The following is a 27,092-nucleotide window of genomic DNA, read 5'->3' on the forward strand; positions in this document are numbered from 1 at the left end:
CTTCACTGTATGTTAATTTTTTATACAATAATGTTTTTGAGTATTTCTTAGGTTAATCAACAAGATGTACCGGTACATGAGTATAATTTCTCTCTTTAAACACAACTCAGAGAACTACTCTTGTTTTTGTTTAACAAGGCTAATATTATACGTACCACACAAACTTGTATAAAGAGATTTTCATTATTACACTGAGTGAACTGGGTTTGACGTGGACACACATGGGAAAAGACAGCGGCAAACTGAATTAGACATAAAGAGAGACGTGAATCGCTGCTCCTCTCTAAAGGCTCCACTTCGTCATTTAAAAGCCTGACAGACGAGATCGGGATAACGACTCTAACGTCTCATCTTCTGCACAAGGCAGACCTGCTGTCCAAAGAGGATTCTTCACACTTTAATGAATGTTTAGTAGATACCGGCACATTGGAGGAGTGTTACAATGGAACTGTTCAACTCTGCTTTTGGAAAAAATATTACTTTTGTGCGTCCTGCGTATTTTGTAATCAATGGATTTATTGGCTTGCCTAACATGAAGTCCTACTACATCTTTCTTTTTTTTCTGTATATAATTTCTGTGGTGGGAAACACAGCCGTAATGGCTATAATATATTTAGATCACAATCTAAGAACTCCAAAGTATGTTGCTGTTTTTAACCTTGCATTTGTGGACCTGTTAGGCAGCTCTGCTTTGGTACCAAAGGTGATTGACATCTTTCTGTTTAACCATAACATAATTCCCTACAATGATTGCTTGACGTTCCTTTTTTTCTGCTACTCTTGCCTTTCAATGCAGTCTTTTAATCTGGTTGCTCTTTCCTACGACCGACTGGTTGCCATCATATTTCCTCTTCACTATCAAGTAAAAGTAACCTGCAGATCTATGTTGACTTTGATCACCTCTTTCTGGATCTTTGCTATAGTTGCTGCCTTAATTGCTGTCGGCCTCCTGACAAGACTTTCATTCTGTAAGTCTTTGGTTATTAACAGCTATTTCTGCGATCACGGTCAGATCTACCGCCTCGCTTGCAATGACAATTTTCCAAATCATGTGATTGGACTTTTTTATCCTGTTCTTATTTTTTGGCTGCCGCTTGTTTTTATCCTTTTAAGTTACCTCTATATTAGTTATACTTTAGTAAAAGTGGCAACATTTCAACCAGGAATCAAAGCCTTAAAGACCTGTATTGCTCATCTTTCATTAGTGGTTATCTACTTTACCCCCCTGTTAATCACATTTACATTGATGGAAAAAATACATCCAAACAACAGAATCATAAACTTGTCTTTGACCTCTGTGCTGCCACCAATGTTGAACCCAATCATTTACGTTCTGCAGACGCATGAAATCAAAGTGTCAATGAAAAAGTTATTCAAAATATTTTTTAAATCAAAAATAAGAAGTAAAAATTCCACAACAATGTGACTTGACTGTACAAAAAAACATAGTACTCTTCTGTGTTTAAAAATGTTTCTCAATAAGTTTGCTTAAAATTGCTATTTTAAACTATGGTCGTTTTTAATTGTTTAATTTCAACAATTGTGTCATATTTTCCTACTAACCTACTTCATTTTTTCCTTTTTAGAAATGATCAAGAAAACTATAAATGTTGTAAAAGAAATACGTTTCCACTAACCTGGTGACCTATTTATCTTATAAAGAGATACAGTAGAATAGCAAAATTATAATTTAATCAAATGTGGATTGTTGTGTTACTAGTCATATGACTTGTATTATATTGATTGCGTGTTTTTCTACACTAGGCAGAATGTGTTCAAACAATAAAGACATAAGCATTTCTTGTTAAGTTATGATTGACTTTTATTTCCAACAACAAACATGGCATCCGTTGCATTTGATAAATTTGGTTGTTTTAATGTGGGCTTCATGGTGGCTCTTGTTGTCATGGTAACCTCATAGAGAAGGTTCTGGGTTTGAATCCTGGCTTTGGCTCTTTTTTCACAGCTTCTCTTCAAGTTCCTGTGTTGTACAAAACCATGCAGGTTTATTAGTTTACTTCAGAGAGTAAAATTTATGTCTTTTGTCTAAAGAGACATTTTGAACAAGACCAAAACGTAGGATTCTAGGCGAGAAAGAGTTTGAGGCCCAGGGGTTTCCAATGACTTAGACTTCAGAAGTTCTAATTTAAGTTATTGATTAATATTTTATCAGTTTGTAAATGGGTAGTTGTATCAAAACACCCTGCCGAAACTGGGCCTTTGAGGACATTCGTGATCTTGACATGAAAATTAGTTTTGTTCTCAACTAAACATTGAGCTTGAAACTGATAAAATGTTTCCCATCCATCTTAGGATAATTGATAAGAAATGTAGATTGTGCTATTTCTTCCAGATTGTTTGCATTTTACATTATAAAATCAAACATTAAAACACATAGAAAAGCCAAGTCAGATATAATTTGCTCAAAGAAGCATGATCTTTCTAGGTAAACTCACCTATATTGAGAAGAGAAACTGCAGTTTGAGTCAACCTCAGAATTTAGATGGAAATTAAGTTATTGTCTGATTAATAGTGTAGGAAGAATTTTTAGCTAGAGCAGAGATCCATCTGTCTGTCTTTTTATTCTGTGACTGAATAAAAATATATTTTTTGAAAAAGTACCTCTAGACTACATTTATTGAGAAATTGCATTATATAAATAAAGTGAATTTAATTTAATTAATATTCAGAACATTTTGTTGAGCAACTGATAATTCAGTATTATGGCAAAAGTGATAAACAGTTTTTGTTGCTTGATGTCATCACTGTATAAACCATTAGATAACATGACAGCATGTAAATAAAAGGAGGAGGGATGCATAAATGAAGTCACTACTGCAAAGCAGTTCACTGGAGAGGGGTGTACAGCTGCCGTCCTGCGGTGTGAATTAGGTTACAACACCTTGTGTTATGCAGCTGCGACAGTTTTTATGAAGTTGTCTGTTTTGTGATTTCATCTTTTCATATCCTATCAATTTTGATAGAATTGATGATGTATAGAGAGACTCTGCCTACCTCTATATTTAACTCCACATTTGTTCGACCTGCAGAGTTTTATCTTGGTGGGTTTTACAACATCCCTCATGTTAAATATTACTATGTATTCTTGTGCTTTGTGTACATCATGACTGTCCTTGGCAATGGTTTCCTTCTCTCTGTTATCTACAAGGTGAAGACTCTACATAGTCCTAAATATATAATAGTTTTCAACTTGGCTTTCACAGATCTATGTGGGAGCACTGCTCTCATCCCAAAACTCTTGGACACAATTTTATTTAACAAAAGATACATTGTTTATGAAGCCTGCTTAGCTTACATGTTCTTTGTTTTATTATTCACCAGTCTACAGTCATGGACGCTTGTCACAATGGCATATGACAGATTAATAGCAATTTGCTTCCCATTAAGGTATCACAGCATTATAACTACAAAATCTGTTGTTGTAATCCTGCTGTGTTGTTGGATGTTTATGGTTGGCATCACGGCAACTTTGGCTGGTTTTATTAATCGCCTCTCGTTCTGTTCATCTATAGAGATTAAAAGCTTCTTCTGTGATCATGGACCAATATATCAGCTGGCCTGTAATGATAAATCTTACAGTTACACATTGGCTACTATTGCTCTTATTGTGGTGATGTGCATTCCCCTCATTCTGATATTTAGCTCTTATGTTTGCATTGCCATCGCTTTGTCCAGGACTATTTCAAGAGAGGAAAGACTCAGAGCTTTAGAAACATGTACTTCTCATCTGATTCTTGTTGCCATATTTTTTCTTCCATTTGTGGGCACCAATGTAACTGTACTGACTTCCTACATTCATCCAAATGCAAGAATAATAAATTCAACTTTGACATTCACAGTTCCCTCGCTGCTCAATCCTTTTATTTACTCTTTGAAGACAGAAGAAGTGAGGAATGCCATTAAGAAACTTTGCAGAAGAGGTAAAATGAACACAACAGCCATTAAATTATGACTGTGACATTACTTATTGTCTGCAGTGATTCTTTTATAATTCTATATGATGCTATTAATTGATGTTTTTTGAATGACAAGCAAAACTACCTTCTGTTTGGTACTATGTGTATTTCTTATTTTTTATATAATAGCTGTGAATGTGTTGTTATTCTCTTGAGTAATTGATAAGTGACTGAATTTATACAAGACTTTTCTAATCATACCTTACACTCAAAAGCTGTTGAACTGAATTCACACCAATCAATAGGCATGTGACTTATGTGGAACAACAACTACACTGTCAAATAAACATCTCTAATTTACTGTATGATACCAGCAACTGTATAAATAGGGTAAAATTCCTGTAACCACAGAATTTTACTATGAAATTACGGATTTTATTGTAAAAACAGCTTTCGGTAGTGTACTGTAAATTAAGGACATCTTTTTTTTTTTTTTTTACAATACACAGCAAATTAAAGGTATCTTTGCAAATGGAGGAAAGTTTTTTTTCCTCAATCAACTCCTGAAAATAACAGCAGTTAACAGATAGTGATTGTGTGTAAACATGGCATAAGAATCTAAACTAGGGTTAAACAATTAATAACAAAATCATTCTTATGTCAATATCACTATACGCAGTAACAATAGATAGATTCCAGCTCCTAGATCCAGGCCGTCTGTCGCCATCTTGATTGTACGGAAGAAGCTTTTGACTTCATTGATTGAAACAATATCCAAAGCGATGGTTAGATTGAGGTTGGAGAAAATATCTTTTGGAGTACTGGTCAACTTTATGCAACAACACATATGGACAGTTCTCATCGTCATAACCAATCACAGCATCATCCTCAATGTATGGCTATTGGCAAACACAGAAAAGCCTCAAAAATGAATTTAAGCCTCTGTAATACTGCTCATAATACTGTTCATATCGTGATATTTACCAAATTTGCATTTTGGAAATTTTCCTTATGTCATTCACAGCATTTTATCATACATCATCATACTCAATACATCTATCATACACATCATGCCTAATCTAAATCTCTATGCAAAGTCCAGACCACAACAACCAAAAAGGATAAACAACAGAAATGTTTGAACAACCCAAAATGAACGAAATACAAAGAACCAGAGATTGAGAAATTGCCTAAATGCAGCTTGACTAAAGATTCTCAACTAAATCTACTGGAAAATCATTGTCTCCTAAAAGAATGTTAAGTTATGTTGATGACTTTTGCCCAGGACCTTCTTACAAATGACACCTAGTTCTCAACAGGGTTTTATCTGGTTAAGGAAAGGAAAAGAAAAGAAAACAAAAGAAAGGAACAGAGAAGAAAAGAAAAGAAAGTATACCTCACTGTGGACTCTAGAGAGAGTTTGAAGAAAGTATAATTTAACTTTTCATCCTATTGTGCAAACTGGCATACTGAGATCTTTCCCAGTATGCCATGAAACCTTCCAGTTTCATGTAGAATTTGCATGAATTATCACGCTGATAATTGAAAAGAAATATTGACTTTCTGATTGGTGATTAAAAATCAAGTATTTTGTGAAATAAACATGGATTCCTTTTTACAGAAGTGAAATAGGCCCAAGTGATTTAAAGGCAACAAACAGAAATAATAACCAATCCTGTGATTAATGTATTGATTCATGTGTTGATTAAATAAAGATTGAATGTTGATTGCTTTGCTTGTAATAAAATGAAAAGTGATTATAAATGTATTAGATGTGACAATACTGTGAGGCCTTCAGCCTTTGTATTATCAGTAACTAGTAACAGTAACTTGAGCAAAAGCAAAAGGGACTAGAGAGACTTGTCACTTCTCTAGTTTTTAAAACTTTCTTTCAATGACTTCAGTGTGAAGGACGCAGATGCAAAAACCTGATAAGTCAAAAACATGCACAAGTTAAGTTTTCTTTAATGGATTATGGGTAATTATGTCTTATTTGTCCAATATGAACGTTATTTTTGCAGATGATATTTAGTATTATGGTAACAGTAAGGAGCTTTTTATGAGTGACAGAAACCAGTGAGTCACACAGATGTATGATAATCACAGGAGAAAAGATATAAAAGGAAAGGTAACCCTGCAACAGACCAGAGAGCAGCACACTCATCCTATTCTCTGGTGTGCTGGGTGACAGCAACTTCTTTCAAGCTACTCTGTCGTTCTTGATTATGTTTTTGAGCCTGGTAAATGTGTAATAGTGATGTATAGAGAGACTCTGCCTGCCTCCATATTTAACTCCACATTTGTTCGACCTGCAGAGTTTTATCTTGGTGGGTTTTACAACATCCCTCATGTTAAATATTACTATGTATTCTTGTGCTTTGTGTACATCATGACTGTCCTTGGCAATGGTTTCCTTCTCTCTGTTATCTACAAGGTGAAGACTCTACATAGTCCTAAATATATAATAGTTTTCAACTTGGCTTTCACAGATCTATGTGGGAGCACTGCTCTCATCCCAAAACTCTTGGACACATTTTTGTTTAACAGAAGATACATTGTTTATGAAGCCTGCTTAGCTTACATGTTCTTTGTTTTATTATTCACCAGTCTACAGTCATGGACGCTTGTCACAATGGCATATGACAGATTAATAGCAATTTGCTTCCCATTAAGGTATCACAGCATTATAACTACAAAATCTGTTGTTGTAATCCTGCTGTGTTGTTGGATGTTTATGGTTGGCATCACGGCAACTTCGGCTGGTTTTATTAATCGCCTCTCGTTCTGTTCATCTATAGAGATTAAAAGCTTCTTCTGTGATCATGGACCAATATATCAGCTGGCCTGTAATGATAAATCTTACAGTTACATATTGGCTACTATTGCTCTTATTGTGGTGATGTGCATTCCCCTCATTCTGATATTTAGCTCTTATGTTTGCATTGCCATCGCTTTGTCCAGGACTATTTCAAGAGAGGAAAGACTCAGAGCTTTAGAAACATGTACTTCTCACCTGATTCTTGTTGCCATATTTTTTCTTCCATTTGTGGGCACCAATGTAGCTGTACTGACTTCCTACATTCATCCAAATGCAAGAATAATAAATTCAACTTTGACATTCACAGTTCCCTCGCTGCTCAATCCTATTATCTACTCTTTGAAGACAGAAGAAGTGAGGAATGCCATTAAGAAACTTTGCAGAAGAGCTAAAATGAGGAACATCAATGCAAAATGATTACTTTAAATATCAGTTGTTTGTAACTAACCTTTCCTAAGTTGAAATTTTGCTCAGTGATTATAAACTGCTGCTGGTAACTGATTGTGAGTCAGGACTGTGAATGTGTTGTGATGATTCTGTATTCCAACTTTTTGGAATTAGTCATCTTTAAAATAGTGTCAATAAATTAATAAACATATTTATGTGATTAAATTATGAGAGAAGTTATTTTTGTCTTGCATATGAAGATATATTTTGTGCATGTTAATGAGGGAAAGTATGGTTATGCACCCAGACTAAAGAAAGACTAAATCTGGTTACTGTGTAACTTATGTAAGCAATATTTAACATAATATACTTTAGAAACTAAGCAACCAATACAATATAGTTAATTAGCAAAATAATTGCAAATACAAAATAATTTAGAAAAACATTTAGCAGAAAGTTCTTTCTGTAAGAAGTAACCACAGCCAAGTAACCACTTATTTTTTTGCATTTTACCTCAGATAATTCTAAAATAAATTAAATCCCAGATAGATATGGATTATTTTTTTTATTCAATTAAGACATTTGTTCCTGATAATAAAAAAAGAACATTCAATAAAAAGTGCCAAAAATATATTTTTTTTATCTCAGCAACCAATGGTGAATCTTTAACATGCGGTACTGAAATTGTTTATATAATTATTGATCAGCAATTGTTTTCCATAGCATTTTAATATTTTATATTGGGTGATTAAGTGTCTGAGGTTGGTTTATGGGGGAATATTTCTGCCATAATTCGAGAGCACATATTTTCAGTGGAAAATCACAGTGGAATGGCACAAGCACGCCCACTTTAAACAAGTGTGTCAAACTCCAGTCCTCAAGGGCCGCTGTCCTGCAACTTTTAGATGTGCCTCTGCTGCACCACACCTGAATAGATAATTAGGTCATTAAGGCTCTGGAGAACTGATCTACACAAGGAGGAGGTCATTAAGCCATTTCATTCCAGTGTTTTGTACCCGTTTCACATCTAAAACCAGCAGGACAGCGGCCCTTGAGGACTGGAGTTTGACACCTGTACACTAGACGGAAACAAACGCACCCAGCATAACTTTCATTCTATTGGCTGAGAGGTTGCCAGGCAACAGTAAGTTTTTGTTCCAAGCCAGCAGAGAGGTTTGCAAGTGGAGATTTGATCTGAGCAGAGACCAGTTTTGAGCGCCAGGAGAAAGTTTGGAGAAAGCACAGTGAATATTTGAATGAGAGCAGAAGAATTGAATACAGGTTTTGCAGAATCTAGCAGAAAAATTCCCCCCTACTGGTTGGTCATATTTCCATCACCCTAATCTTTGGTCCGATCACAGATTCTGTAGCAGATTTAAATCAGTACTTTGGCTATGCTACACCAAAATTGTGATACTATTTCTAAGAGGAACACACCTCTACACTCTCCAAACCACAAGATATTTTCTAACTGACTGATAGTTACCAACTCGATTGCAGCCTGCCCATCTCCTAAGGTGAAACTGGTCAAGTTTCGATCCAAGTTTTGATCAGATCCCATATAAATTTCTGTTACTTCCTCCTAAATCAGCTGCAACTTGAAATGGTTCAAATTGCAATTTATGTGTTTTGGGGTCAATGAATCCACCAGCTGACATTTTACATGATCTGCACCATTATACACATCAGCAGTGTCATTTTAACATTTGTCTCCAACAGCACATGAACTAATACTCAATAAGTGTACAATACCACTAAACACTAAAGTGACCAGTACAAAACCTGAAGGTTAAACCACAAAAAAAAACTTTTGTCTTTATCAAACTATACGCGTTATTTAAAAAGCCAGGAGCCATTTTTTAAATAAATCTTTATTGTTGAGATGAAAATAATGATTTTTTTTCTTCCTATAGTTGGATGCCTACTTGTCTTTCTGGGTCTGTGTTTGCTATAACTTTAAGAAAGGACAAGAAAACCTTTAAATTATTTGTGTATTGATCACAACACATTGAACATTTATTAATATGATCTCATATCAGATGTAAATCACACACAGCCTTGAAGCCTACTAGTGACAACATGTATTAATTGTTACCTGCTCAATATTATCTAGGTGCAGTTTAATTAAGCTCTTTTGGAACATGTTTAGAATTGTTGGCCATCCATCTCAAACATTTTATCAGATATACCTGGGTTATATATCATCTTTTAAATCTAGGGTCAAAAGTTATGGAGAATTCATGAGAAGAGGTTTAAAGAAAGTTACATTTGTTTCTCTACCTTTTAATATTTTTTTCAATTACTTCATTTATGGACACAGATGAAAACATGATGCATATATACAACAAAAATAATACTAACAATAAATGTAATTTCCAAGATGTTAAGTAAATGCTCCTTTTCATAGATATAATTTTATGCTCTGGTAACAGTAATGTTGCGTTGCGTCATATCGTTAATCACACCATCGGATGTTCATTGAGCAATACTTGAGAGCGTGCAGTAACGATGAGCTATATAAGTGAAAACATAGCATGGAACAGCTCAGAGAGCTGCACACACTTGTGATTCTCCAGTGTGTTAAGAAAACTACAGGTGCTTTCAACAGTCTTTGTCTCTCTCGTTATGATGTTTGTTTTGTGAGTATATCCTGCTATAAATATGAACAGAGAGGGTGAAAATACTACCATGTTTAACTCCACATTTGTTCGTCCTCTACATTTTTATCTCGGTGGGTTTTACAACATCCCTCATGTTAAGTATTACTATGTCTTCTTGTGCTTTGTGTACATCATGACTGTGCTTAGCAATGGTTTCCTCCTCTCTGTTATTTACCTGGTGAAGACTCTCCACACTCCCAGATACATAATAGTGTTCAACCTGGCTCTGACAGATTTGTGTGGGAGCACTGCTCTCATCCCAAAGCTCTTGGACACGTTTTTGTTTAACAGGAGGTACATTGCTTATGAGGCCTGCTTAAGTTACATGTTCTTTGTTTTATTCTTTGGAAGTATGCAATCATGGACTCTAGTCATAATGGCCTATGACAGATTTGTAGCAATTTGCTTTCCATTGAGATATAACATTATTGTAACAAGGAAATCAATAGTTACTATTCTGTTGTGTTCATGGACATCTCTAGTCATGGTCATTGGAGCCTTGGTTGGACTTCTTGAGCGCCTGTCCTTCTGTGCATCTGTGGTAATACAAAGTTTTTTCTGTGATTATGGACCAACATATCGTTTGGCATGTAATAATACATACATAAACTACATAATGGCTAATTTCACTTTTGCTATAGTCATTTGGATTCCTCTTGTACCGATAGGAGCTACGTACATTTGCATTTCTATAGCACTGAGCAGAACTGCATCCAGAGAAAAACGACTTAAAGCAATGGGAACTTGTACTTCTCATCTGATTCTGGTGGCCCTTTTTTTTATACCATATCTGGGCACAAATTTAACAGTGAAAACTAACGGCATTGATCCTAATATGAGGATATTAAATTCTAGTTTATCACACACAGTTCCCTCTCTGCTAAATCCGATCATATACGCTTTAAAGACAAAAGAAGTGATAAATGCTTTTAAGAGGCTTTGCAAAAGAAAAAAGATAAACAAACTTGTCTCACAATTGCAAACTCGAACTTCTTAGTGCTTTAAGGCATAACTTTAACAAATTAATATTACATCATGTTATGTTATGTTGCTCTGTTGATTTTGTAATGCTGATAATAAGGTGGTATGTGTACAAAAGTTATCTTAAGTAAACATGTGTTTTTGTTACTATGGTTTATTTCAGATACATGTTTATTTTTTAATACAAGATATTTTACGTGCAGTGGTGTTTTTATGTAGCGTAGTAATGACTTCAGATATACCTGAGATTCTAAATTGAAGTGATTAGTAGATATATTTACAGTTGGTTGTTTGTGAATGTTGTCCCTCTGTTGATCTGTCCAGAATGTACAGATCAACACATTCTTTTGAGACGAGTCAATGTAGAAAGTTTCATTGCAGAAAGCATGTAGGTAAAATGTAAAATGGTGATAGAAACATGTAACTGAGGTCATCTAGAGTTCAAGGCTGAATTATAAAAAATAAAGTTGCTAATTCTCACCAAAAGGTTTGCTTGTCTTTTAAAGTTAAAGAGCATTCCATTTTCATGTACCTACTGCAGAAATCACACTTCACATAAGTAAAATTGAGTTAGTCTTATGTTTCTTTACAGTGTAGCTTAGCACCACTATCAGTGTGTGAATGTGTTTATGAATGACTGAATGTAGTGTTAACACTTTGGAGTCCTCTGCACTAAATAAAGTGTCAAACAAATACAGACCATTAACCAATAGAGTAAAAATAGCTTCCTAGAGAAGTGAGGAATTCATCCTTGAAATGGATTTTTAGATTATGAGACTGAATTGATTCTCTACATTAATTTAAAGTAGTATCTCGTAATGAAAGAAATACTAATAACTTCCCTGGGTTTAATTGCATTGTGCTCTGTTTGTACAATACAATAATAATTATTTTTTCAGTAGTGTTTAATATCCGTGGAAGAGTAATGAACTTTCAGCCACCTCATATTATAAACCATTAGACTGTCACTGTGACGCATTGCGGCACCCATGTCATGATCATTAGACACAATGAGAACTCTCCAAACTTAAATATATTATTAGCTCTGTAAAACAACTGGTTTAAACTGGTTTTTCTCCGAACATCAGACCTGGTCACACTATTTTGTATCAGCCTTTAGTTTCGTGGGTGTTGAGAGACATGATGCCATTGGAAAACACCGCTCCCACATCATCACAATAAGAAAAAAATCATATTATAATAATCATAATATTGGCATAACAGCAGAGAGTTTACGTAACGAAATTGATTGCAGGAAGCAGGTGGTGCAAATACAACATGAGAACAAAACTAGTAACTGAGGACATCTAGTGTTACAGATTAAGTCTTGCACTTAAAAGAAAAAATCAAGCCACTAATTATTGTTTAGTGGTTTAAGCATATAAAATATTATGATATAAAATCGAAATTTGAATCCTGAAGTTTTTATTTTTTTTCTCTGGTTTAGTTTTATGCTGTTTAACTTAGTGTTAAAAAGCATTAAATAACAAAAAGAAAAGTTTAAAATACCAAAAAAGAGTTGGTCACATCGCTATAGTCAAATCTTCATTTCTTTATGAAGGATATGAGAAGATAAAGATATTAAATGTGACAGGTTTTCTCTGCAAACACAAATAATTTTGTTCAGATACAAAATACATTAAAATAACAACAAATTCACAAATTCCTCACAATAAAACTTTTAAAGCCAATACAGTAGATCGTTTATATGTTAGAGCGCAAAGTGCCACTGTGCTGTCCTCGCCCTGAGATTTCCAGTTTTCAGCAGCTAGACATCCAGACAACGATGCTCCAATAACCAAACTAATTTCTTTTCTACTTGTTTATTGAAGAGCGGCCTCTGACCACTGGCATCACTTTGGCCATCGTAAACTGAAACATACAAGACTGAGTATTAGCCAACGAACATAGCAACTTAGCTATTCTTGCTGCTAGCTAAAAATAATTTAAAAAAAAACTTTTTCCTAAATGACTCCAGCGTACAATTATTTACACCACAGTTACATAAAACAAAGATACAATTATTGCTTTTACAATTAACCAATACTTACGAACAAATCTTGTCTGAAACACAACGTATAAGGATAATGATCAGCTTAAATCATGAACTGTTCGTGTTGCGTTCCACTATCTTGGATCTATATTCTTTTTTAGCGTCACCAAAACATAACAAAATCTCCACCAGGGGGCGTTCTAGTACGGTTTCCAACCTTGCTGGTCCAGCTTAACCTACAAAAGGCAGCACAATGGCCACCATTATGAACATCTTATTAAGTATTAACTAGACTTCCAATTGGTAGAGTTTGTCCAGCAGATAGAAAACAACATTAAAACAATGAATATATAAAGAAATCTCACTTTTACATAAACAGTGTGTCTTGTTAAAACATGCCTGTTCTTCATTCAGAAAAATAACTGGAGGTGGATAGCCAGAAATTGTACTCGAGTATGAAAAGTGTTACTTTAAAATAATACTACTCAAGCAAAGGTTTAAAAAATATGGAGCAGGAAAAATACTCACAGAAGAACTTTTTCTTTCTTTCTTTTATTTTCGAAGAGACTACTCAAGTAAATGTAACTATACAACTGACCCGTTTAGTGACATTGTCAGTTTTCAGACGTTTCCAAATCTGTATTGTATCCATTAAACCACTAGAGGTCAGGCGTTGAACATTTTGCAGTTCTCTTTCCGTTTTACAGAAATATAAACTAGTAGTTTTGACCCACGGGTCTAATAATCCAACAAAATATTCACATAAATGAAAACAGCACCCGATTTTTCTTATCCTAACACAGTTTTCCAGCTGAATAAATTTTGTTTCCAGCTGAATAAATTTTAGTGTTAAGATTTGACTGCTATTAGGATTGATGTTGGCCAGGTGTTATATTTTTGCATTACTCCTGTCAAAGATTTTCTCCAAAATGAAATTATTGCCTAAGACAAACAGATTCAATTAAAAAAAATCTCTTAATTCATACATTTGTCTTGAGAAAATGTTTCATCACTGATGCAGGGTGTTGCATACATTTAGACATTTTGCATTCGTAATAAAGTTGTAAATGTGTTTGCAGATAACAGTTACAGATTTGAAATATTATTTTTTTCTATAGAAACAGGAAGCTTAACATTTTTAAAAGACTGGTAAGATTTTTGTTCTCCAAACAAATCACAAAAATCAACAACTGAGTTACGCAGACATATATCTAAATAAAATGTTACAATAGCAAACAAGAATAGGTGGAACATTTCTTCTGAAACATTTTGTAAACAAGGTGTAGTTTTTATATGCCGTGAAGTATTTACATGACAAAACTATACATTGAAACATGGATAGGAGTTTATTTATTTGTTCTAAGTAGTGGTTCACTTGTTTGGCTAAAAGGACAAGCAGGTGCCATTTACAAAACATAAGAATAGAGATTGAATTGCATTAATCAAAACTTTATTTCCTTAAATGTATGGTTATTGTTTCTGTTCACAAGACACATTGATACAAAATTGTGCTGATATTCAAACCACAGAGTTGATCAAATTTCACAGAAACGCATATTAATGTTGCCAGCAGTTACTGTTTGCACATCCTTGTTAATTTTTTTAACCACAGTTTCTAGGTTATTACTCAGTCATAATGTGAAAAGGATTGGAGTTTAATTATATTTTTGAGTTAACTTTGGTTTTTCTAAACAAAGCAAGTGTCCTAATTTTTATCTCTTTGGTTTTCAGAGAATAAACAATAGGATTAATGCAAGGAGGCAAGCAAGAGGCCAGTGACAGACTTAAAACTCTCTTCTCTGGGTCAACTGCCCTTGAAAAAAGCCCAATGCAGAAAATAACAAGAAGAGGAATATAGAATATAGCAACAATAATAATATGTTCAACACATGTGGCCAACGTTTTCACTCGTCGGTCCACAGATTTCATCTTGAACACAGTCACCAGGATGCTCACATAGGAGAGCAGGATGAAAATGAAAGGTGCTCCCAGGTTCAGAACAGAGAGGGTTGAAGATACAGCCCACTGCAGTGAGTTATCATTACAGGCAAGTCGAAACACAGGTGCATAGTCACAAAAATAACTGAACACCCTGACAGAGTTGCAAAAAGACAGTCGGGTCATTGAGCTTGTAGCGAATGTTATCAATACCAGAATAAAACACCAAGTAACAATGATAATACAGCTCATGCTGCGCACTGTGTTGATTGAGTTCTGCCTGAAAGGGAAACATATAGCAATCAGCCTGTCATAGGCCAGTATTGTGAGTGCATAAGACTCCAGACCTACAAATACATAATATACAAACATCTGAACAAAACACAGGTTAAACGGAATAAAATTATCTTTGATGAGAAAAATCTTTATCATGCCAGGAATGGTGCAGGTGTTAAGCACTACATCTATCACTGCCAGGTTGGTGATGGCCAGAAATTTTGGAGTGTGCAAACTGTGATTCACAGCAATTGTATAAATCAGCAAACAGTTAAACATCACTGAAAACGCATAAACAAATGCCAGGAAGATGAAATACACAGATATGAAGGGAAATGACTCAAATCCAACAATGTAGAAGCCTGGAGGGTGAATGATGACAGAAGTGTTTGAAACAGATCCAAAGGAAGACATCACCGATTCGCACAGCGTTTGCTGAAAGACGGAACCTCAGAATGAAAATCTTTAATCTGAAAACAGAAAAGTCAAGGTTTGTCAGAAATACAAGCAAAATTAAATGAAAACCATAAGTACTGCATATTCTAAATTAGTTTTAAATTGCTTTACCTAATGTTCTGTCTGTCTGCAACTCTTTCTGAGGCTCCTTTCAGTGTCAGCAGGAAGATACCTGCAAATGTGACTGTGTGTACCTGGGAAATATTTTTAAAGCCTATCCCATGAGATTAGTCTTAAAACGTAATTGTGAAATATCTAATCTGTTCCAGTAAATTGGTCCATTGAGAGACCGAGTTCATGGCTTACACTTCTTGTTTGTTGTGATCAAAATGAAGATCTAATTACCTGAAAGTGGAAATGCAACTCAGAGCCTATTGCAAATTATATCAACTGGTTGAATCCGTAGAAAAAACAAAGCATATTTTGATGGGCTACCTTACAACATATCTACTAATCTTTGTTGCTTCCAATGTACATATTCACGTTTGAGCTTTTCTTTGTTAGTTTTTTTTTATATAATTTGAGATTGCTCACATCCATGTGACTGCCAATACTTTTTGACTTTCTACAATATTAATCTTCAAAAGTTAAACATTTGCTTATTTGTATTGAAATTATTATTTGTATGCTTTTTGTATGCACACAGTAAAAATCTTGCACATAATTTTTTCCTCATTTTCTAACAGTATAGAAGTAAACCCCACGATGTGGCAGATTGATACAGTGGGTGTTTTATTCCAAGCATCGTAATCATTTTCCTCAATACGGCAACATTTTTCTGCTGGAAATGATTACTTTTAAAATGATTTTTCATTCTGGATTTAGATGCTTTGCAGCTAGAAGTTTGTTATTATTTATTTTTTACATCTCACAGCAGCTGAATGGATTATTGAAAGTTACCTAATCCCAAATCCCCAATGAGCTAAAACGGGAGACTTCAGAGACACAGAGGAAGAGCAAAGAAGAGAGAGAGGAGGAAGAAATTCAAAGCACATCATCTGTCAATCATAATGAGGAACATGAGGTCTGTAGATCTCACTCTTGAAGCAGTGATAAGGACCCAGCCAAAGTATCTGCAATTTTATAAAATCTGTTTTGCAGGATCATTATCTCTGCCTCTATGAAGCTTCATGACTGTATAATCAGAAAATGATTTGAAACGGATTGCCAAAAGCAATGGAAATGGAATAGCAGGATTCCAGGAGATGCTGCTGCAGCTCAGAAAATACATTTTTCTCATCCTACTGGTGACTGGTTTTCTTTATTTTTAAAACTTGTTTTAAATCAAATAAAATACATATATGAAAAGTGATTGGGGAAAAGTAGGCAGGTAGATACATTTGGGGCCAGAGGTAATCCAGAAGAAGGGGCAACCCGACCCACTGTCACAACTCCTGAATCCATCCAGAGATATTTCCAAAAGTCCAAAGAAGCCAGCCAATCAGAACTTCCCCAGAATTAAACAGTCCCAGTCTCTCAATAAACTGCCAGCCCCCATGACCTTCAACATGAATCTTCCCACACAGTCACCCCCAACCAGCACACAAACACATAAACCCAAAAACAAATACCATTCCAGGGCTCAGCTCAGAAGCTGAGTCCAGAGAGCTGGTTGCTTTGTGGGACCACCATCTTATCTTGACTCTGACCAAAACAAAGGAGATGACTGTGACTTGTTATCACATGGACGACAGACTGGACTGGAGATTCAGCAGAGAAGGTGTCTACAAGAAATGACAGTCCAGACTGGTGCATCTTTTCTGTAATGTAGATATGATTGGAAAATCAAGCTTCCTAAGAAGAAGAAGAGATGTTTCCATGCATCAAGATAGTAACCCGTTTTTAATCCTTAGCATCAATTTCAATGAGTCTGTAACAGTGTGTTCAGTCAGAGGCCTTTTTAGATCACCTGTGTAATGCCACAGATAGTTTAAATGTTTCTGTAAACATTTAACATTTATTATGAAGTTGTTTACATCAGGGTTTTTTTAAAAAAAAAAAGAAAAAGGTAAGGTGGTAAATGTCATAAATGGAACCCTTTTATTCTTTTTTTACACTGATTTAAAGGGGAAAAGTCATGATTTATGTCAGGAGATTCATGCTGCAGAACTTGAGTGATGTTCTTGGGTAGTATATTTAGGCTATGTGACTGTGCTTAAATCTATAGGAAGCTGGATGTATTACTTGAATTCAGAAAAAAAATGACAGACATGGTTTGGTGCTCTTGGATATGTGTGTCAACAATAGCAAATTTTCAGGTTTAACAGCTACTTAGTGAGTGGATTTAGCTATGCATAAATTGCTTTAGATGTCATGCAATAGTAATAGATTGAGATGATGTGAGCACAGTCTGGTGGGTTTGTGGAACAGAAATAAAGGCAAGTGAGATTAAAGTCAAAGTCAAAACCAGGGGCAAAAAATGCTTTCAGATTGTTTTCTTTACACTATGGTGTGCAAACATTTTGCCTTGAGCGATAAAAATTGTAAGCATAAAAGTCAAAAATAGCTAGTTTGTGGGCAACCTATTGTAGAGAATCATAAAAAGGTTGTAGTTTATTATTTAAAATAGAAAATTTCCTGCTTTTTGCTAGACCAAGTTTTTGTTTATTTGGATTTTGAAGATTTTAGAAGAACATGGTGCTGTCTTTCTTCTATATATGCCCAGGTTTAATAAATGGCTGTGCCAAAGGCTAAAATTAAAACTAAAGATGTCAATTTGGATATCATCTGTTGGTGGGTCAGATTTTAATTGTTGTCACTTGAAATCACTGAGAGGGCCAGATGTTCACCCAGTCCCTACTTTGGACAACCTTTCATTCAGTAGATAAAAAAATTGTTGATTTTTAAAATGAATTTTAATGTCATGAAGGAACAAAACAGGATGATAGACAATGTACATGTTTTCTTCTAAAGCGACAACCTGAGACATGATATGTACTGCACCTGTATAACCACTAGAGGTCAGGCTTTCATCATACTGTGTATGTTCATATGAATGATTTATTTTTGGAGTACCGTACATTTAATGCTGCAACCTTTTACAGATGTCCCCATGCATCAAGATAGTGACCCGGTTTGTGTCCCTTTGTCCGTCATTTTCAGGTGTTTGTGGAGTTTCTGAAATATAATTTTAAGCTGTTCTGCTAACAAAATAAAAGCAGACGGAAAAATAATGAGCTGAAAGATTAATTTCCTTAAGTAAGCATCAAAAATATTATGATACATTTTATTTAGTATATTTTAAGAAATATGTACAGTTGTTGACTATTTTTCTGATTAAAAAACAATGCACATATCTCTGTTAATTTTCTAGCTAGCTAATCCATTACTTTTTTCAAAGTTCAAAGGTTTGAATAGGGACTGATTCCCTCCTAAAGGCTGGTTTTGTTCTTCAGAAAATGGCAGCCTCACAGATCACAAAATAGTGGTAGAAAAATTTATTTATTTGAAAATTTGCATTGTAAATATTTTAATATTAAAACCACATAAATGTACTTCTGATGCATAAAAGGCCAATTTTCATTTTCATTTTAGTGATACAAGGAGTTGGATATATTTATTTGATTCTTTATTTATTGCTATGAAAGATCATTTAACCCAGTTATTTTTCTATTTTTTCTTTCTAAGTTCTGATTAAAGAAACAATTGTTGCCCAATTGCTGACACAAAAAACAAGCAAACTGAGAAAATGTTCATAACTAACATGCATATTTTTACATACGTTTAGACATGTGACTAGTCTAGATTCAAGGTGATTAATAGTTACAGATAATAGATGTAATCATAAATATCTAAAATGGGCTTAGGAAAAAAAATTTATCAATCCAGGTTTGAAAAAATCTCTTGAAATCTGTGGAAATAACAAAAAACATTTGGCTATACAGAAAGATCTATATCAAATGTTCCCAAATTAGAAGTAAAAAAAGACAAACAACTAAGTCAGAAGTTATTAATTGTAACAATATATGTACAAAATAAAATGTACCATACATTTTCATAATTAGTGAAATGAACAAAAATTAAATGATTTTTTTTTTTTATTCTGGGTTTGATCACACCTTCCAGTTTATCACTGGAAAGTCAGCAAGGATTGTTATTAGAATTTTGTATTAACTTTGGTTTTTCTAAACAAAACGTGTATTCTGATTTTAATTTCTTTAGTTTTCAGAGAATAAACAATAGGATTAATGCAAGGAGGCAAGCAAGATGCCAGTGACAGACTCAAAACTCTCTTCTCTGGGTCAACTGCCCTTGAAAAAAACCCAATGCAGAAAATAACAAGAAGAGGAATATAGAATATAGCAACAATAATAATATGTTCAACACATGTGGCCAACGTTTTCACTCGTCGGTCCACAGATTTCATCTTAAACACAGTCACCAGGATGCTCACATAGGAGAGCAGGATGAAAATGAAAGGTGCTCCCAGGTTCAGAACAGAGAGGGTTGAAGATACAGCCCACTGCAGTGAGTTATCATTACAGGCAAGTCGAAACACAGGTGCATAGTCACAAAAATAACTGAACACCCTGACAGAGTTGCAAAAAGACAGTCGGGTCATTGAGCTTGTAGTGAATGTAATCATTCCCACATTAAAACACCAAGTAACAATGATAATACAGCTCATGCTGCGCACTGTGTTGATTGAGTTCTGCCTGAAAGGGAAACATATAGCAATCAGCCTGTCATAGGCCAGTATAGTGAGTGCATAAGACTCCAGACCTACAAATACATAATATACAAACATCTGAACAAGACACAGGTCAAACGGAATAAAATTATCTTTGATGAGAAAAATCTTTATCATGCCAGGAATGGTGCAGGAGTTAAAGACTAAATCTATCACTGCCAGGTTGGTGAGGGCCAGAAATTTTGGAGTGTGCAAACTGTGATTCACAGCAATTGTATAAATCAGCAAACAGTTAAACATCACTGAAAACGCATAAACAAATGCCAGGAAGATGAAATACACAGATATGAAGGGAAATGACTCAAATCCAACAATGTAGAAGCCTGGAGGGTGAATGATGACAGAAGTGTTTGAAACAGATCCAAAGGAAGACATCACCGATTCGCACAGCGTTTGCTGAAAGACGGAACCTCAGCTTCAATCTCTTTTATCTGAAAAAAGAAAATGTAGGGTTCGTGTTAAATTCAAGTCTAGCCATATTGCACAGCTTATATCAAAGTCAGCAGGTAGACAGCCTCAAATGCAAACTGTAACAACACGCTGCCTAGCCTTTCTCATGAGATTCAACTCACATTACGGACTTCAAACCTAGTTGTGAAATACCTTGTTTATTCTACTAATTTGGTCCCTAAGAGAGCAAGGCCGAATTTATTCTGACAAACATTTGTTGTGCATGAAACAAAGTCCTAATTATCTAAATGTTGATTTAGTAACCTGAGTATCTAAACTCCCATTGTTAATAATTACAATTGGTTCAATCTGCTCCAAAGTTCTGAATGTTGCAAACATAAAGTCGAAGAGATGGAAAATTGGTTTAGTTTCTTATTAGTAATTTTGTGATGTCACTAGAGTATCTTTACTGCTTCAAATGTTGCATGTTTTAACTTTTATTTAGAATTATTCTTTACTGTCCCACAATGGGGATATTTTTGAAAGGGAAAAACTCAGAATCAAATGGGAGCTGCTTATGAAATTATTACTAACATCTTATGAGCATTCTTATCCAAAAAACATTGGCTCCGTACAGCATACAATACTTTTTCTAATTGCTAAATGTGAGAATAATAAGAGAGAGAGTATGTTTTTATTTCTATAAATTCAGAAGTTTATATTCTATGTCTTCTCTATGTGGTAAAATTGCCTTTTAATCTTTATGACAAAGGTGAAACATTTTTGGTTTCCTTCAAAATATTTTTGCTAAATTTTAACAGATTTCCCCTGACAGAGCTATTGTATCTGAGTCTGGTTTGCAAACGGGTCTCCACACATGCATCTTTTAATATCCAACCACAAACAACTCTAAAGCAATAACTTTATTGTAAGCAACTTTTAACTAATTTGGTGGCACGCTCAGGGTCATTGTCCATTTTGAAGACCCATTTGTGTCGAAACTTTTACTTCCATTCTGTTCTCTTGAAATGCTGCTTCAGTATTTATGTACAAGGATCTTTTGCTTAATCAATCTGTGTATTTTATGAAGCAACAGCGCCACACAGCATGATACTGCTACCAGTTGGGACAATGTAATCAGGTTGGCCAACTTTCCCCTTTGCATAATTGTAAAGCTATGAAGGAGAAACACTTCAAGTCTAGTTATATCAGTGCAATCAATCATTTTTTGAAGTAATTTCTTCTTTCTCATTAAGTCTCCTTATGTTGGTGCTGCACTCATTTCACTACAGATTATGGCTCCCTTAATATTCTGAGTCAACATGATCACAAGATCTTTTGCTTTTCTTGTTTGAATGATTCACCAGATGTTTGTAGATGAGCTGCTTCTGGACAGAGGCTCTCATACCCCAACTTTCCAACACTGTTGCTGTTTTTAACAAATAAAATCTTAACTACAGGCTTTTATCATTTCTTTTATAGGCTAAGCTGTTTTCATGAATATGCTATTGTGATAAGCTAATATATACAGCTGCCAAAAATATGTTAATATGTAAATTTGCATATTCTGCTGCTTCCTATTTAGTCCACATACCAAGATGAAATGTGTTTTGTTCACCTAAACTGTAATTTACTCAGTTGTTTTCTTTAACATTGATATTTGGTAGGATTATTCTGTATTTTAAACAGACAATGTTTTATCTAAATTCATTAAACAATGAAGTAATGCGTGCATATCAAAGTTGCACTTTACACATTTAACCACAATAGGTCAGCCTTTTGTCCTTTTACTGCCTCGACTTCACTATAAATATTGTATATTAAACGGAACTAATGGAAACATAATAATCAAATATAAATAAAATATTACCAAAAAAAAGAATGTTGCATACTTCTCCTTTTAATGTTTCTACATTAAAAAAATATTCTTGTAATATTAGCTACCATATCATAATGCTGGTAATTTTCTTAAACAACATTGTAGGCCAATTTATTAATATATTCACAAATATTTAATGATAAAATAAAAATACTGCAGAACAGGCATACAGTCGTTCAGAATTATGAAACATTAGAATCAATCTGATAAATTCAGATTGATTTCCATTTTAGACTATTTTATTTCTTATTTATTGCTGATCTTCAAAGAACCTACATTAACCAACTAAGTTAAATTTAAACAGTAAATGTAACAAGGTGAAATAAAACAGCTAATGCAAAGGTTGTCCATTGTAAAATTTATTTTCAACGCACTGTTCCAACCAATTTTCACTTAGATAATTCAAGTACCTGACATAATTTAAATCATATTTACACATAAAATCAAGCCTCAGAAGACAATTGTGGTAGAATGAACCCTTAGTTTTAATTGACTTTTACAAGGTGCAGATTACAAAAAATTGTACCACAGTATGTGTGGTGACATCTCAACAGACTACAGACAAATGCATCCATACATAAGAATTAAGTAAAGAAAAAAAACCTACCCTAATTTAAAAATAAAATCAGCCGAGAAATGTTCCAGAAAATCAAGTAATTCACTGAAAACTTCATATATATTGATATTAAAGACAACAAAGAAAAAACAAAGGAAAAAGCAGAGATGAGATCTGTTCATTATTATTTTTTCTAGGTTATTTGTTACTTCTAGAGTCTACGAGGATTGATTTGGATTTTGCTCAGATTTTTGCATTAACTTTAGATTTTCTAAAGATAGCCAGTGCTCTAATTTTGATCTCTTTTGTTTTCAGAGAATAAACAATAGGATTAATGCAAGGAGGCATGCAAGATGCCAACGACAGACTCAGAACTCTCTTCTCTGGTTCAACTACCCTTGAATAAAATCCAATGGCAAAAATAACAAAAATAGGAATGTAAAATATAGCAACAACAGTTATATGTTCAACACATGTGGCCAAAGCTTTCACTCGTCGGTCCACAGATTTCATCCTGAACACAGTCACCAGGATGCTCACATAAGTGAGGAAAATGAAAACAAAAGTCACCCCGAGGACAAAAATGGAGGAGAATGAAGCTGTGGACCATTGCAATGAGTTATCATTACAGGCAAGTCGAAACACAGGTGCATAGTCACAAAAATAACTAACCACTCTGACAGAGTTGCAAAAAGACAGTCGGGTCATTATGATTGTTGAAAATCCTGCCACTCCAACAGCTAAACACCAGGTAACACTGATAATGCAGCACATGCTGCGCACTGTGTTGACTGAGCTTTGTCTAAACGGGAAACATATAGCAATCAGCCTGTCATAGGCCAGTATTGTGAGAGCATACGATTCTAGTGCTACAAATGCATAATATACAAACATTTGTACAAGACACAGGTTAAATGGAACAAAGTTATCCTTGATTAGAAAAATCTTTATCATGCCAGGAATGGTGCAGGAGTTAAAGACTAAATCTATCACTGCCAGGTTGGTGATGGCCAGAAATTTTGGAGTGTGCAAACTGTGATTCACAGCAATTGTATAAATCAGCAAACAGTTAAACATCACTGAAAACACATAAACAAATGCCAGGAAGATGAAATACACAGATATGAAGGGAAATGAATCAAATCCAACAATGTAGAAGCCTGGAGGGTGAATGATGACAGAAGTGTTTGAAACAGTCCTAAAGGAAGACATCACTCATCTGCAAAGCTTTTATTGAAAGACGGCATCTGTTTAAAAGTAAGGTCTGAAAAGCAAAGTGTTGACATTTATTTGAAATACTGATATCACAGCTGTACTAAAAACTAAAGTAAATCAGCTCACCTAATGTTCCATGAATGTCGTTTAGCCGCAGCAGTATGGGGTTTATCTGAGAAGCTGCAGGTGGACAGCTGGGAAGGTGACTTGCGTACCAGATAAAATATATGTCCCTGTTTATCCCATGAGATTAACTTAAAACTTTGAAAGCCATTATGAAATACCTTATTTATTTCACTAATTTGGTCTACGGAGAGGTCCAACTGGTTCATTACTGGACTTGTTATATCTTTAAGCTCACACATCAATTCCATTAGCTTTGAAAAGTTATTTAACTTGTACAGATGAATACTTGCAGATTTTTCTGTATCTTAACACAAACAGTTGCATTGTCTCTTATAAAAGTCTGAATGTGGGACAATCTATAAGATACAAATACTAGTCGGTTATGACCTACAACCTTCAGCTGTCTCAAAACGAGATAAAACAACAAATAAAAACAAGTTCAAGCCATGTCACATTTCAAAGTTTATTTTCATTGGTAATTATGACATTCACTACAGTGTTTGGTTTTAAAAGTATCACAGACAGTTCTTGAGTTTATCCCAAAACCACATGGATTTGTGAGTTCAACTGGTTGACTTGTTAGAGGTTTGCGATTGGGCTTTCCGCCGTTCTTTCTGAGCGTTTTGGAAATTTGTCATGCAGTCTTTGAAGCTCTGAACCTGCTTCTGGCATGCTCTCCAGTCCTGATGTTCAGCCATGCACTGCTGCACAGCATAATGTAGCTCAGCACAGCCAGTACGGGATATCATCTGATCAACAGGGTCATCCTCGTCTTCTTTACGGGTGCGGTCATGGGGTGAAGGATAAGACATCCTGATTATTTATATACACACACTGACTCGGGCTGTGAAAATCAGCAAGAAGTAGAAAAACAAACAAGATCTGGTCAGAATTTGTATCTAAAAATCATCAACTGCATATGTTTAGAAAAAACAGAACATTGTACTTCTTGTACAATGGTCCTTGAATGGTTCTAATCTGACTTTAATTTTTTGTATTTTTTCCACTGTTTTAGTCAATGTGTAGAGGAAGATCACCTGTTACCTGTTGTGTGTTTGGGGTTCAACACTGCCCCCTAACAGTGAGGCATGGTACTTTCTGCCTCACCCTGAATGTTCACTGCATTTATGGCCAATCTGAAAGAATAAATATGTCAATCACATTTATTAAACATACAATGCAATATCAAAAATATGTATAACGTGTAATTGAGCAAATATATTTGCGATATAAAGAGAGACATCAATGCGCATGCGCCAACTGCCTACTTTATTCATTGACAGCGCCACCACGAGGCACAGCAGCACACCTCCGTATTCCTACAAGCAAAGCGTAAATTCACAGATTTGGACCATCATAATTTTGATATTACCATTAATAAAAATCTTATTTATAGAAAACTGAAATGGACAAACTGATTCTCTCTCCTCACTGTTATTATCTTTTTTCCTCTTATGTACCTCTTTGACTTGTCAGGATTACAGGTGAGCCATTAATCATATGTACCTGCATGAACCTTTGGTACATGTTAGTTGCCTCATGTCTTATAATGTTGGACTTGTTTCGTTTCAAACTGTGAATGGCTCAGTTTTGAGAGCAACTATCACTAGATCGGTCTCTCAATAACGTAGTTGAACTTCTACTCAAAGTCTTCTGTCAGAACAATACAGGGTTCTAAAATTAAATGACTATATATACATTTTAATTAATTTTCTCCCACCTCCGCCGAACACTTAATGTTGTTATTATTGCAAATAATATAACTCCAAATGTTTTGTTCCGTATAAGGTGAACGGTCAATAAGTTTAGAAACAAACTGCTACTCACATAAAGTTTTACATCCAATCCCTAAGGAAAGGCGATAAACTCTCCGTGAAATGTTTAATTAATAATAATAAAATAGAATATCTCTCTTGTTTTGCCCGCTCAGTCCATTATGGACATTTTCCTTCTGTTGTGGAGCAGAAAGCACATTTTCATAAAGCGCAAAGCTTCATTGCGTTTGCATAACCAACCTGAACTACGAGGAGAGGAAGGGGACATGTTTACGCAGAATCCGGAAGTGTCACCAGAAAACATGCTCTGTTCCAATGGTTCCGCTGCGAAGCGAAATTCCGGTACTTAATATTGTCTCGAAATGTGAATTTGAAACCAGAATTGTAGAACTTTCAGATAATTACATTATCAAAGCAATCATTTCTATGTTTACTATACAGTGTATGTGGCGTGTAAATATGCCATTTCATTAATAAGTCATTAATTCCTTAAGACCAAGTTTCCGATGTACAAATTAATGATTGACTAATGCAAATTATAAGTCAGTTTTATAACTATGAGAAAATTAGTAATTGTGCTTAATGTCCTAGACAAAATGTTTAATGCTGCCAAAGTTTCAAAACAGCTCAAACTGAATATTTCAAACTTACTAAATATATAAATTTATTATTAATTTCATTTTAATTTATTGTAGTTTCTGTGTGATAGAAAAAATCACAATGGATGACAGCTAATATTAATGTCATTTGCAGTCTGTTTGCAAATGACATTAATATTAACAGATTTGCAAACATGTCTGTTTGGACAAATTAGATTAGATTCAAATTCCATTGCCTGCTATCTAAATTGACGCAATTTGTAATCCAATGCAAAAGATGATAATTAAAGGCAGATTGGTAAAATCTGCCCAGTCAACTGCAAAAAGTCACTGACTTTCCAAGAACATCCTATGATGTGAAAGTGTGACAACACTGGAGCGGAACCACTTTCTTTTAACAAGAAGAGACCTCCATCAAGATTTTGCTGCTTATCCG

The 27,092-nt window shown here is 34.6% G+C and overlaps 8 protein-coding genes across 9 annotated transcripts; 4 read left to right on the top strand and 4 right to left on the bottom strand.

Annotated features, from left to right (window-relative positions):
* The first annotated feature begins 442 nt into the window (after positions 1 to 442).
* On the top strand, positions 443 to 1,808 carry LOC114153271 (olfactory receptor 146-like). Its single transcript, XM_028031673.1, has 2 exons — positions 443 to 1,371; positions 1,760 to 1,808. The coding sequence occupies exons 1-2, from the start codon at positions 443 to 445 to the stop codon at positions 1,806 to 1,808; spliced, it is 978 nt and encodes a 325-aa protein (XP_027887474.1).
* A 948-nt stretch (positions 1,809 to 2,756) lies between these two features.
* LOC114152526 (olfactory receptor 51F2-like) lies at positions 2,757 to 3,973 on the top strand. The gene is made up of 2 exons (XM_028030435.1): positions 2,757 to 2,767; positions 3,001 to 3,973. Exons 1-2 carry the CDS (start codon positions 2,757 to 2,759, stop codon positions 3,971 to 3,973), a joined length of 984 nt encoding a protein of 327 aa, XP_027886236.1.
* Positions 3,974 to 5,811: 1,838 nt separating this feature from the next.
* LOC114152527 (olfactory receptor 51F2-like) lies at positions 5,812 to 8,225 on the top strand (the record flags this gene model as incomplete). The annotated part of the gene is made up of 3 exons (XM_028030436.1): positions 5,812 to 5,822; positions 6,183 to 7,134; positions 8,196 to 8,225. Coding segments are annotated over exons 1-3 (993 nt in total), but the record flags the coding sequence as incomplete, so codon positions are not given.
* A 1,558-nt stretch (positions 8,226 to 9,783) lies between these two features.
* On the top strand, positions 9,784 to 10,779 carry LOC114152521 (olfactory receptor 1-like). The gene has a single exon (XM_028030430.1). It carries the CDS (start codon positions 9,784 to 9,786, stop codon positions 10,777 to 10,779), a length of 996 nt encoding a protein of 331 aa, XP_027886231.1.
* Positions 10,780 to 14,415: 3,636 nt separating this feature from the next.
* Positions 14,416 to 15,384, bottom strand: LOC114152523 (olfactory receptor 51E2-like). The gene has a single exon (XM_028030431.1). It carries the CDS (start codon positions 15,382 to 15,384, stop codon positions 14,416 to 14,418), a length of 969 nt encoding a protein of 322 aa, XP_027886232.1.
* A 4,138-nt stretch (positions 15,385 to 19,522) lies between these two features.
* Positions 19,523 to 20,491, bottom strand: LOC114153532 (olfactory receptor 1496-like). The gene has a single exon (XM_028032144.1). The coding sequence runs from the start codon at positions 20,489 to 20,491 to the stop codon at positions 19,523 to 19,525; it is 969 nt and encodes a 322-aa protein (XP_027887945.1).
* Positions 20,492 to 22,852: 2,361 nt separating this feature from the next.
* Positions 22,853 to 24,635, bottom strand: LOC114152480 (olfactory receptor 52K1-like). Its single transcript, XM_028030388.1, has one exon. The coding sequence runs from the start codon at positions 24,151 to 24,153 to the stop codon at positions 23,185 to 23,187; it is 969 nt and encodes a 322-aa protein (XP_027886189.1). The 5' UTR covers positions 24,154 to 24,635; the 3' UTR covers positions 22,853 to 23,184.
* Positions 24,636 to 24,726: 91 nt separating this feature from the next.
* On the bottom strand, positions 24,727 to 26,369 carry coa4 (cytochrome c oxidase assembly factor 4 homolog). 2 transcript variants are annotated; one of them, XM_028030389.1, is made up of 4 exons: positions 26,298 to 26,365; positions 25,551 to 25,601; positions 25,327 to 25,418; positions 24,727 to 25,126 (listed from the first exon to the last, which is right to left on the bottom strand). In XM_028030389.1, exon 4 carries the CDS (start codon positions 25,092 to 25,094, stop codon positions 24,846 to 24,848), a length of 249 nt encoding a protein of 82 aa, XP_027886190.1. In that variant the 5' UTR covers positions 25,095 to 25,126; positions 25,327 to 25,418; positions 25,551 to 25,601; positions 26,298 to 26,365; the 3' UTR covers positions 24,727 to 24,845. The 2 variants fall into 2 exon arrangements, with proteins under 2 accessions (XP_027886190.1, XP_027886191.1); XM_028030390.1 differs by lacking the exon at positions 25,551 to 25,601 and having other exon boundaries at positions 26,298 to 26,369.
* Between the last annotated feature and the right edge of the window lie 723 nt (positions 26,370 to 27,092).

Source organism: Xiphophorus couchianus, chromosome 11, assembly GCF_001444195.1.
Source record: "Xiphophorus couchianus chromosome 11, X_couchianus-1.0, whole genome shotgun sequence".
NCBI classification, from domain to species: domain Eukaryota; kingdom Metazoa; phylum Chordata; class Actinopteri; order Cyprinodontiformes; family Poeciliidae; genus Xiphophorus; species Xiphophorus couchianus.